Source organism: Scardinius erythrophthalmus (assembly GCF_964197995.2).
Source record: "Scardinius erythrophthalmus genome assembly, chromosome: 8".
Classification (NCBI taxonomy): domain Eukaryota; kingdom Metazoa; phylum Chordata; class Actinopteri; order Cypriniformes; family Leuciscidae; genus Scardinius; species Scardinius erythrophthalmus.
In genome coordinates, this window is record NC_138228.1 from 16,235,528 (window position 1) to 16,249,282 (window position 13,755).

The following is a 13,755-nucleotide window of genomic DNA, read 5'->3' on the forward strand; positions in this document are numbered from 1 at the left end:
TCATTCGATTAGATTATGAGCTTCTTTCTCATTCTAAATCTATGCGTTTGGCCTCTTCTTCATGAAGATAAACGAGAAAGATAAAAGAAAGAAATAAAACCAGACTTAGCTCATGATTTTACTGGGCCCTCTAAGTGATGTTTCACAGGGAGGGATCGTCCATTCTTTTAAATATTTATTTAATATATTGCACTTATTAGTGGGAACCACAATGAAAAGCCATAAGGCATCATAATGTTTATAAAGAGACCTTGTATCTTGAACAAACAGCAAATGTCCCAGGCCAAAAATAATAATCCTGAATGCCCCCAGAGGCAACGAGAATTTTAACCCCTCACCATTACTAACTCAGTACCCTTGACCGGGCAAGGGTCGTACTATAAGACTCTTCAGTGGAGGGGTAGGGGAGGAAATCAGGGGGAAAGAGAACCATTCAACTGGTATTATAAATTAAAAACATGAGTAATGTACTCCTAATATACTCAGTATGAGCAAATGTGGTTATGATACTGAGTAACTTAACATTTTAGACACAATATTGCCTATTATGTGCAATTCACACCAAGGACAATAGCCATATAGTTTTAATGATTATTCTAATTATATGAGAATAGTGATGACCACATCACAGCTATTATGATAACAGAAGAACGATATCATTGGAATCACTTTCAGAACTATTTTTTTTCCAGCTGATGAACGTATACAAAAATCAAGGTTCTACACAGAACATTTTCTTCTAAGATTGGAGTTTTGGCTGTAGATGATGACAATTGATTTCGTATTTATGAGTGAGAATGATACCTTCAACCAATTAGTTCAAAACACAGATTACTTCAGGAACAAAACAAGTGACTGTCTTTTTAAGTGAGTCATTGAATTATTCATGCAACCAATTCATTCAAAAACTGTTCATGGACACATGATGGTTGATCAAGCTTTGACTTTATTTGGAACCGTTTTTGTTGATGGAGCAAAAAAGACCAAATAAAGGCCCGTTCACACCAATAACGATAACTATAAAAATATCTATAACATTAACTATATAGTGTCCACATCAATCCATGAGAACATTCTGTTTATAATAAAAGCAGTCTACCGGTTTAAATGCCCGAGGTCCAATTCTGATTGGCTGTTCAAGGGATCTGTCTTGATCGGCCAATCACATTTAAGTAAAATAACAAATTGTTAAACAATAATGTTTGTTTATATGGTTTCATCCGGAAACATATTTATTAATTCAGAATTTCAGATTGTAAGTAAAAGTACATTTTAATAGGTGCCCCTATGATTTTAAGACAGGAAGTGACTACATTTGCTTTCAGGAAACATTGTCAAATCCCATTCTCAGACCTGTCAGCTAATAAAATTGAAAAAGCGGTTATTGAAAGGGAAATGACCCAAACCCTCTCTAATCCATATCCCCATGTGCTGAACAGGCTGCATTTCCCCGTAAGCTAAACTAAAGACCTGTTTCCTCTGCCTCAGGCATCTGAACCTCAGCCGGGGTGAGCAGGTCTAAGGAAGTGACGGTTCTCCCTAAAGAGGGCTTTGGAGGGCTGAAGATTCCAGATTTAAAAAGAGTTGATAGGCTGATTGCGGATGTGGACGTCTACTCCCTTTGCTGAGGGACTATCGGCTATCGGAGATAGGGAAGTGCTTTCATCCTGGAAACAAAAAGAGCTTCCTTCTTTCATCGGTCACTGTGAGTTCTCCATCTTTTGTCTAACAGGAAAGGTCATTATGTAGACCTCCAGATGGATGAACATTTCTTAAATCATATTTTTCTCACTGTAGTATAAAGCAAACTTGTTTGTATGAACAGTCCATTTTATTTCAATCAACAAAACTTTAGAAAAGGCCGTAAGCCAAACCTAATTACTATAAAAGATCTGATTCTGACCAGAGAAGACTGAAAGACTTTGTTTAAGAGAGACTCTGTCCTCTAACACAGCATATTGACTGTGTTAACCTGTTAACCCTAGTAATTATCGTAAGGGTTATCCTGTATTTGGGAATATGATCTTCACCTTCTTCCAGACAGACTGCATGTCTGGGTTAGGCTACATATTCTTCACAAGTACAGCTTTGTATAATGGAATTAGTGCATTCAATATTTATAGCTTACAAATTAAAATAAATAAATAAAAAAATCAACCAAATCAATGAGAAATCTAAACACTTCCCTTTATTACAATAAATCCATACACGTTGAACTGTCTAAATTCCCTAGCTCACATAAAATAAAGTCAAATAAAATAATATAAATACAAAATAAAGATAATATATATACATTAGCTGCAAACTCAATATGGTCTTGTATAGTAGGCTATATCTATCTATCTATCTATCTATCTATCTATCTATCTATCTATCTATCTATCTATCTATCTATCTATCTATCTATCTATCTATCTATCTATCTAGATAAATATATATAGATATATATTATACATATTAAACTATACAAGACCATATTGAGAGAAAGGCATACAAATCTAAACGTTTGCAGCCAGAACATAATCCAATACACCACCCTTGAAATATTTCTCCCTGAAAAAACTCGACAGTATGATAAACATTTGTCTCTTCTGATCTGGAATGGTGAAGGTTTTTGGTTTAGATATGAAGCCCAGAGGGGTTTGCTTCTTGTGGGCGGGCTGACAGGGAGATGTCCCTGATCTGGGGCCACATTTCGGTGTGGCCTTGTAGAGGTGGTGCAAACTGGGGCCTCAAATAACATTAAAAGGGTTCTGACTGCATTGTGTATTATGTATGTATGATTTGCTCTGACTCATGTTATTTGTACTTTCAACCTATTCTAATTTGCAGCTGTCATACATCAATGAACCAGTACAGAGGAAGTGAAGCTGTCTAACATCAACCTGCCCCTCCCTCAACAAACTCTACAGGAGACTGAAAACATGAAAGCACAAGGAAATAGGAGTGAAGCAAGCATATATACATGCGCACACACACAATAACTTTATAGATAACTTTTCATTCCAATGCCACAACATATTGACCAAAAACTGCAAGTACAAATTTAGATTTATTTTACATACGTCTTCTTACAAAATGTGTTTATTTGTTCACAAATATAGCATTACATCTAGACTTTTTTTCAGTTAAATATATTATGGAAAATATCCAAGATAATTCCATAGTCTCAGTTCATCTATATGATGAAACAATGGCTCTTTGCCGAGATACGGCACATTGCAAAAAAGTGTTTTGTCTGTGTTTTATAGCAAGTAGGTCGAGATTAAAGCATTTACCAAAGCATTTAAAGCAACAGTGGTACATTCATTTGAAAGAGACTCCACATTTAGATGCAACACTCAGTTAAGGGTGAAGATATGAGATGGGGAGAACTTAGATAAAGACTATTTCCATAAACATTCTCAGTGATGCTTGGGGCGAAACATGAGCGAGCAGCCAAACTGACATACCCTTGTGCAGAAGCTTTCAGTGATGCTATAATCTGAATTTTTGGGGGATTGAGTGTGATATCAAGCATCAGCTCTGTATGAAAAAGAAAAAAGAAAAAAGAAAAAAAGAACTGTAACCCATCAAACATTGAACAGGAAAAAAAAAATGTGTGTGTGTGGTGGGGTGGGGTGTGGGTGTGTGTGTGTGGGGGGGGGGGTCTGGGGGGGTATCTGCTCCCCCTTTCATGGGCCAAGGTCTTTCTGACCTGTCAATCAAGTTAACAGAGACAGACAGGTATTTTGATTTCAAACATCAGCGCTGACTGAAACAACATGCTACTGCCGATTTCACAGTAGCTACCTGCTAGGACACATAATGTGTAGATACATAGCAAATTACCAAATATACAAACACAAAAAGTGTCAATCATTCAGGAGGTGGAGCTAGAGAGACAGAGGTCAGGTCCTGCTGATGGAACATGCTGCGGATTGCATGAGGTTCAAGAAGAGACTCATGGAAGCATTGCTATATATATATATTGCTCATCATGTGTTATTTTGTGGTGACTGATTGATTTCAATAGCATTCTGTTAGTTTAAATTAATTTCTCATACTGCATTCATGTTTGCCAAAAAAAAAAAAAAAAAAAAAGAGCCATTTATAAAAACATGAACTCAACTTTGTGGAACTGGACATTTCTTGTAGGGCAACTGTGTTCAGGGAACATTTGCTGTCCATGCAGTATACATGCTCAATATTATCATGCTTGTATTATTATTACCTTTTACAAGTTTTAATTTTAGGACATTTTGAACACACATAAAAAAAACTAAACAACAAAAAAAAAACCTTACAATAATAATAATTTTGAAAATCTACTAGGTGAATCAGCCTTGATTCTTATATGTGATTATAACAAACCCCTCTCAGCATTTTACAGGAAACTCCTAACTCATCATATTATATTTATGAGCTTTTTCACCTTTCAACCTCAAACGTCTGAATGTTGAATAAAGATATTATTTCAGTTCAATGTCTTGGCATGTACAGAAATAAAAACACATTTTAAGTGGTATCCTTTGAAAACGAACTGAGGGGATTTCCATGGTTTTATTCCCTATAATTTCCTCCCACCTGGAATAACTGCTCACGTTTAAGAGATGAAAAAGTCTCAAAACACAAGTGTGGATAAAGTAAGGCCTATCGCACACTCACTTCATGGAAAAAAAAACAGCCTTTCAACACCCAAAGCCGATGGGATGGAAATATGCCAAAGATTTGAGTTCATAAAACATATTTCTCATATTTTACCTTGACGGAACCTTGAACAGTATGAAAGAGAAATACGGTGTAAGAACAATTTACTACTCACTTATTTAACTAACAATAAACCTTGACATTTATACATCATAATTCCTGGACTGTCAGTCAGAGTAGATTAAACGTGAATAACTACATCTCTAGAGTAATGTCACATCATTATTCACTTACAAGTATAAGACGATTAGCTCTACTCAAACATCCTCCCACAAGAACTGCCACGAATGCCTCAAGAGACAAGTCTGTAGAGAAATACTGGGTATCAAAAAAACGATTCAAACCATTTTCTACCAAAGTTCAGAAGTATTAAACCATATCGACCCAATGGTTAGTTTGAAATCTCTCCAAGATGAGAGAAAATTACACAAATCTTTACAAATCCATTGTGTTGTGTAAACTGTGCATGATGTCACCTCTAAAATGAATGCCACATGGACACAAAGCAAATGAATCAATGCAAAGATCATTAGCTGAAGGTAGAGGACATAGAACATCTAAAAGAAAACCATAAACTGCCTTCACTGGAGTACAAGTAAATCAAATAGGACATCACATAGACCACTATCCTTCAATGCTTGGATCTTTTATGAAATGTCAGGCTATTGTTTTATTGGAAGTGGTTGTTCGGGTTGTTTGATGTAGGGAAACAAGCTGATTGATGGATACATTGTGAATTGCCTGACCTTGGAGATCTTTTATTGACCAGAGAACAATGTGCATTCATTGAAGCCACTGTAAGTCAAGGAAACCCTTGTTTTAGGGTGCCGACTGTGGGTCTGCTGTCCTGCGCTGATTATACTGACTGTGAAGTTTATTAAAAAACAGGATTTCTTCCTTCCCGCCTTGCTGTCTCTGAAGAACCCGTCTCCATGACGACCTTTCAGATGCCTTATTTCAAAGGAAATTATGGGTTTATTGCGTAAACAGACCTTTCGGGACTGTCAGGGGAAATACTGAGAAAGACACAGTGAGAGGTAGGAAGAGGCAGGAACAGACCAAAGTAGGAACAAACTCTCCCAAGAACATCATTAATTACGCAATGACCTGCGGGCTGGCTAATCACATGCAGCACTATCTGGAGACATGGACTGGGTGATGAAACAACAGGAGGTTTGCTTGTATAAGTCCTTCTCCTTTCATGTGCTGTGGACTCAAAGCTAAACTTGTCTTTAGAATGACAAGGTCATTACAGCTGGAGTTAAATGTTTCACATTGCATAGAATTTTGCATAGTTTCAGATAGCATCATTTTTTAGCAGTATTGAATTTACACTTTCATTCTAATGCATTTAATCCAAATCAAAATCAGATCACACTTACTCAAATGCAAATATGTCCTATAAATATGCACTTACATGTTACTGTTATATTTCCATCATTACCAAAATAATACAAAAATAAAAAAAGATTCAAATGCTTTCTGTCAGATCTTCTAGAGACCCATTACCATTCCCATTCCCTAAATAAAATGATGGTAATGGGGACTAGAAGTGGAGAAAATGATTTCTCTTTGGGGAGAGAAATTAAATAAGCTGACATCATTTACTGACTCTCAAGTTGTTCCAAACCTGCATAACTTTCTTCTATGGAAAATGAAGATATTTTGGAAAATGTTTTTTGAATAAGGCCCAATGTTGTTTTTAGCCTAATGCTACTACAGTCTTCTGAATTTTCACTGTTCTGTAGAAGAAAGAAAGCCATTCAGGTTTGGAACAACATGAAGGTGAGTGAATGATATAATTTTCAGATTTGGGTGAACTATCCCTTTAAATGTGGTTTGCTGCTTGATTCACATTGTTTCTAGATTGTGCATCGGATGCATTTTTTTTAAATAATTGCAGAAAGCATCATTGTCCAAACAAATTAACTATCACAAAAACCCACATTTCAATGTTTTTGGGCCTGGCACAAAATTACCCACAATTTGCTAATCATATCATGAGCACATCAAACAGTGAATGAGTACTATCATTCAGTAATCATTATGACTGGATTATAAGAGCAGAATGATTGCTATAAAAGAAGGGAAGAAATACTTCCCATCATTGTGTTCTTGTGTTAGCAATGGTTACCTCCAAAGAAAGACATCATCGCTTTGCATCAAAATGGCCTCACATGGAAATCACTGCAAAGAATATTGCACCTGAAAGAACCATTTACCGGATCATCAAGAACTTCAAGGAGAGTAATTGAACTGCAGTGAAGAAGGCCTTAGGACCTCCCAGAGTGTCCAGCAAGCACCAGGACCATCTCTTCCTGAGGAGTCTGCTATGGAATCATGTCTTCACCAGTGCAAAGCTTGCTCAATATTGGTAGTGGGTGGGTGTGAGTGAATCTGCACACACAGTGAGGCAAAGACTTTTGGGCAATGGCATGGTGAAAATGGCAGCAAAGAAGCGACTACTCTCCAAGAAAAACTTAAAGGACAGACTGAAATTCTGCAGGAAGTACAAAGATCGGACAGCAAAAGACTGCTGCAAAGTTATTTTATATGATGAAGCCTCCTTCCAACTGTTTGGGACATCTCGAAAATCGATTGTCCGGAGAAAAGGTGAACACTACAGTACCATGAGTTCTGTGTCATGCCAACAGTGAAGCATCCATGTGTGGGGTTGCTGTTCATCCAAGGGAGTGGGCTCTCTCACAATTTTGCCCAAAAACACTACCACGAATAAAGAATGGTATCAAAACGTCCTGCAAGAGCAACTTCTGCTCATGGTCCAGGAGCAATTTGGTAATGATCCGTGCATTTTCTAGTATGATTGAGCACCATGTCACAAGGCAAAAGTGATAATGAAGTGGCTCAGAGATCATTGCATTTAAATTTTGGAAACTCTCTGTGTTAATCCCATGAAGAACCTGTGGTCAATCCTCAAATCCGCAAATGGACAAGCAGAATTCCACAAATTGTGATCTACTCCAAGCACTTATAGGGCACGAATGGATCACCATCAGTCAGGATTTGGCCCAGAAGTTGATATCCAGCATGCCAGAGCGAGTTGCAGAGGTTATGAAGAAGAAGGGTCAAGACCGTAAATATTGAATTCTCTGCATATATTGAATGTGAATGCCAATAAAAGCCTTTAAAACTTATGAAATGCTTGTTTTCTAGTATACCATAGAAACATGTAGATATATAATCTACAAATACTGAATCAGCGAACTTTGCGAGAAACAATGTATACCACTACCAAAACTTGGCCAGAATGAAACCATTCACATGAAATAATGTGTAATGGCAAAATATTAAATTAGAATTTTTTTATCTAAAATTGAGAATTTTAATCTAAAATGTTTTTAAAAAAAAGTCTGTGGGGGACTGAAATGCCTCTATTCACCAAGAAGAAAATAACCCTTGGTAAACTCTTTTAAAGTCATCTGAAACATAGATGAGACTTGTTGCACTGAGGTAGGTTTAAAATTACAGCAGAGACTCGAGCAGCACGTTAGTGATTATGATCCAAGCCTAAATGCAACATGAGCTGGCTAATGGGCTGTTATACTGTCAATTTAAAAAAGAATATAAAAATTAAACACAGACCTTGGTCTTCCTCACTAAGAGCCAAAAGCTCTGTAAAACAAATCCCAAGGCTGAATTCAAAACTTAAAGATAATGTTCTCCAGTGAAGGGTGATGAAAAACCGATTTATAGTGCTCAAACTGTGATTAGTCATTTGATGACTGACTGACGATGGAAAAGCTACTATAGCTTGTTATTATAGACCATATAACAAGGCGAAACTAAAGTATGCTACCTATTTGACTGTACTGAAGTGTCAGAGAGCTCAAAATATGTCTCTTTTCTCACATTCATATTGATGTAGGGGGTAACCATGTTATATGTTTGGATTGTTTCAACAAACCTCATAAAACGTTCACGAGCATCCATTTACGTGATGATAGCTGGGACTAACTGGAGGTCCATGGGGATTTGTATGTTTGAATGGCTATAGATTCAGGATAAGAAACTGACACTCTTTATAAGTAGCTGGGACAAGGGCTAAAAGCTCTGGAGAGCTTTTGGGGGGGCTCCTTGTTGAAATTTTGCAAGGGGCAACTGTTCAGTAATACCATTCCGAAACCAGCAAGGTTTATTTATACAAGTTAATGCACGAAACTCAAACTCTGTCTTAACAGCATGACATCACCCCAAACTAGGGTCGGACACTCCAAAACCAGTTGGAAGTGTTTTGAAATAATGTTTAGAGTAGATTGAAACTGAATTCACTCTCGAATAAATATACAACTCTTGCAGATCATGTGCTCAGCATGTTGCCCCTTGGACCCTGCGGTAGTGAAGGATGTACAGTCGCACCACTAAATAATTCAGCCTCGCTATTCGATACTCTCAAAAATACCTGCATATTATCAAGATGCCTGTCAGGCTCAGAATGCACAGTTGGGATGTTGCTTAAGAAATGCGGTTGGCAATTTTCATGTCTGAAATTTTTCCCTCATAAACAAACAACAGTGCCAAGTTGCAGCTCCTACTAATTACGCCAATTTCAACAGCAGTCCCTTAACTCTCACTTTAGTTGTTTTTACCCTCATTACACCATAAAAGCCACTTAAAAATAAATATCAAATATGTGCACCCACCTACACGATTCCACCCAAACACCTACAAACCAGTTGAACGTGTTGATGATTCAGCTGTTAGACAATGAAGCCAAAACATTTCAAGGCGATGAATTTAAGTTTATTTTGAAATAAGCTTCCTTTACACGTAATTAGCATTTGCTGTAGTTATTTTTCATTTCTTTAAGCAAAGCCTAGCCAAATTTTAGCATGCAGAACAGCAGTTTAAAACTGTGTGCTTAAACAAATTTGAATTTGTAATTCCCATTTGGACTGTATTTTCCACTTGGTTAGCTTCACACAACTCTGAAAATCACAGGAAGATAAAATATTCAGTCTTCAAATTGTGTTATTTTATTAGTGTCAAGCCCTAAACGAGGGTTAATATGCTTACCAAAATACATTTAGAGGAAGAAAATCCCACTGAAACTTTCCTGCCTACACAACTGAAAATGTATTTAAGAAAATGAGCACTTTGCAGCTTTGTAGCTTTTCAGTGCATCAAACTCAAATGTAATATCCAGGACCACATGTTCTAGTCAAGTCGGAAACAAAGGAGCATTCAGAAAATCCACAGAGACAAACTCAGGCTCTATAGAAATTGATAAGCATGTCAAATGTTTACCCAAGCACACAAACACTGGTTGCTACAAGCAATGCCTGACTAGGAAAATTCACAAGTCCACGTAACTTTGTGGAATTAGCAAGGGATGACATTAGAGATTAAACTGACAGAAAAGAGTTTATTTAGCTTGATATTGCAAAACTGGTATTCCTTATTATTTTAATGTTTTGTCATGATTATAAGTACACATGTTTGTAGCGCAAATAGTTTGCTGTACTTTGTTACTCTTCCAACATCTATTACCTATTTAGGCTCTGTGGACTAAAAAAACTGTGGCTCAGATTCAATTTTTATTAAATTATTAAATTAAGGATCTAATAAATTGGACAAGCACCGTTTCTGGTAGGGAAAAAAGATCTAACTTAGCACATAACTGACAGATTAGTTGGACAAGCACTGTTTCTGGTAAAGGCCCCCCAAAAAAAAGATCTCACTTAGCACATAACATGCTGACAGATTAGGCCTGGATTAAATTAAATCAACTCTTGGTTTTGATTCCAGATCTTAAAAATTTAGTAAGAGAAACCCAATGGGTTTAACCAGAAATCAACCTCCTGTGAATGCCTCCAAGGTCTAAAAAATGCCTTGAATACCTCTGAGGTCTTCGTGTTATTCAAATTTTAAAGTTGATACATGTTTTTCATTCCATGATGATAGGATACAAGAAAAGAAAAAGCTTCTTCAGCTGAGTAGAGAAAACTTTATCAGTCTAGACACGCAGAGCACACCAAGAGAATAACAGAAAACACAAGAATGAACTATCTTAAAATATACATAAAGGGTAGGTAGTTCACGCAAAAATTATCATAATTTAGACATCCTCAAGTTGTTCCAAACCTTTATGAATTTCTTTCTTCTGCTGATCAAAAGATATTTTGAAGAATGTCAGTATCCAAACAGCTGATTGTCCCCATTGACTTCCATAGTATTTTTTTCCCCTACTATGAAAGTCAATGGGGCCCATCAACTGTTTAGTCACCGACATTCTTCAAAATATATTTTTTGTGTCCAGCAGAAGAAGGAAGTTCATACAGGTTTAGAACAACTTAAAGTTGAGTAAATGATGACAGAATTTTGGGGTGAACTATCCCTTTAAATATATTTATATAAACTATCAACCTGACTATAATGAAAGTGATTTCAGGTCAGATCAGGTAGAAATAGCTCTATAATGTAAACAGTTTCTCTATTTTTTTCTATCAAATCAACATTTAAATCAAACCAAAAAAAAAAAAAAAAAGAAGAAGAAGAAGAAAAGAAAACAAGGCACAGGGAGAATGAGAGGCTATGAGAGGATTGAGAAAGAAATTCCAAATTTTATCTTTGCCTGGGGACATTTCCTCTGGAACCTGCCGGTTTCTTCGCCACACGTCAATCACAATTTGCTTGAGTTTCTCAGAAGCTACGCACACAACTCACTGAATATGACTGTCAAAATAATATTATGACAAATCTGATAAGAAAAGCCACTCAGACGCACCTCAAACTGTCAGTGACTTTCTCAAAGGAAAAGGTGTCAAAGGAAAAGTGTTGTTTCCATGATTTTACAGTTAGTTTAGACGGAATTGGTTTGATTTACTGTGAACTGAAATTCCACACGGACTCTCAACCATGACCAACGCTGGGGTGTGGATTTTTACATGACACAGTTTCCACAGCATTTTGCTCAAAGAGGAAGACTGAGCGAGGCATGGGCAGTTTGCTTCGGGCTAGGATGTTCATCTACAAAAGGATGCCCCTATTTATCTCTGGATTTCATTGTAAACATGCCAATTCGAGACCAGCATAGTAAAAAGAACAGTTGACATTCCTTCACTGAACCGCTTAAGGTGACAGAAAACCACATTGTAGAAGCTCAACCACCATAACAGTGAGGAAAAACAAATAAAAGAGACTCCAGATGTATTAAAGCCAGTGCAAGTGGCTTTATCCAAATAATCTACATGTCCATAATCCACTGTGCATTAGACTTAATAAAAGAAAAAAGAGAAAATAATAAAAACTGTTCTCATGAGAAAACAATGTATTATTTTAAGTTATTATATATTACGTTCTGGCAAATTGGTGGCAAATTTGTATGAATTTGCACGATTTTAATCGAGATTTTCAGAAGAAAAACTAAGCATGAAGGTTCACCCCTAAACCTAACCATCAGTGGGGAAAGAAGATTGTACGAAAGAAACTGTACAAATGAGATTGGAATGAGATTGTAGGAAATCATATAAATCCATGACCAATCATCCAAAATGTAAAATAGTTATGAATTACGGTTCATAAGTGTGGTGTAATAACTAAGTATAATAGTTATACATACATAATTTATAATGAATTGTATGCCATTTATTTATAATATATAAATATTTTTTTAATTAATGTAGCTATTTATTTATTTATTTATTTATTTAAGGCAATTGTACATTTTAAATGTGGGGGAAAGTGGTAAATTAGTCCAAAGTTCAACATGAACTAACCTGTAAAAAGTAAGAGCTCTATTGGGGTTCATCTAAAAACATTTGTCTAAAATGATGACCAATAATTAGTTTCAGATTTCATTTAAGTGAACTTCATGTGCAAGCATTGCACACACACACACAGACACACAGACACACACACACACACACACACACACAAACACACACCTGTTGCCTTACCTTTGTGAGAGAGTCGTAATCTTGGATACACACTCTTTGCTGATTGAGTTGCCGAGCTGATCCATAGTGTCATGCAAAGCATGAAGGTCCACACACCCCATGCCATCCTCACACACTCCTCTTAAACGGCGAAACTCTGACTCCTTATGATCCACCACGAGCAGCCTCCATCCGCTGACAGACTGAATTGCCGGTTAAAGAAGAAAACTTGTAAGCTGTCATCAGAGAATTGTGATGAAACTCACTTCATTGACGCTTAGGGTGTGTGAGTGTGGCTTTGAGATGCTTCTGTGGATTCCAGTGAGAAGAAAAGTGTCTAAACCGAGTGTAAGGCTGTGACTCAATCCTGGCTGACTGTTCCTGTCACTCTTACCACAGCCGATGGATTCCTCAAACACATAGCACTATGTGTGTGAGTATGAGTGTGTCAGACATCAAGCACGCTGATCTTGGAGAGCCTCCACCTCCACCTCCTCCTCCTCTAATGAGAAGAAGCCTCTTCTTTCTCTCTCTCTCTCTCGGCTCTGTGAAATACTGCCCTTCCACGTGCCAGCCCTCTCTCCCCTCCTGACTGCTTCAACTCCCCTGCCGCACATATGGACAACAGCCAAACACTCCGCTCCACTCACATCCACCCCCACCTCTTCTCTTTCACTCTCTCCTTCTGTTTCTCTCTCACTCTCTTGGTTCCACCCTTGTGCTATCCTCTATTTATGATGTACTTCTGTTCTCATCTCAGAGGACATGTTTAAAAGCACATGAAAATGATGCTCACTATTAGAATTTGGTTATTGCAACTGCAATTGCCATAACCAGAATAAGTAACTTTTAAGAATTAGACAGATGCCAAATTTCTTATCGATCAGAATATTGTTTTAAGGAATTTTTCGGAATATTTCATAAATCTTATTTCTGCACATGTCCAAATGAAAGTAATAGTGCTTTTCACAATACATATCGTTTCAATGTATCTTTACAGAAAAAAAGGTTTCTATTTACAGTTTAGAGAAATTTGTTATCAGAGGTGACTGTTTCAAAGTAATACCCCATATGTCAAAAAATGTACAGTATTAAGATATTACAAATCATGCAGTTAGCTAATATTATGTATTCACTTAGACAGAAACAATCTTACAAATGAATTAAACCT

General features: G+C 36.8%; 1 protein-coding gene across 2 annotated transcripts in view; it reads right to left on the reverse strand.

The window, feature by feature from the left end:
* The window catches only part of sema3e (sema domain, immunoglobulin domain (Ig), short basic domain, secreted, (semaphorin) 3E), a 45,385-nt gene extending 32,614 nt beyond the window's left edge, over window positions 1-12,771 (reverse strand). For both annotated transcript variants that reach the window (XM_081372574.1, XM_081372573.1), the window contains exon 1: window positions 12,606-12,771. In XM_081372574.1, coding sequence (XP_081228700.1) covers window positions 12,606-12,711 — 106 coding nt within the window. In that variant the 5' untranslated portion in view covers window positions 12,712-12,771. The remainder of the gene's footprint in view (window positions 1-12,605) is intronic.
* Between the last annotated feature and the right edge of the window lie 984 nt (window positions 12,772-13,755).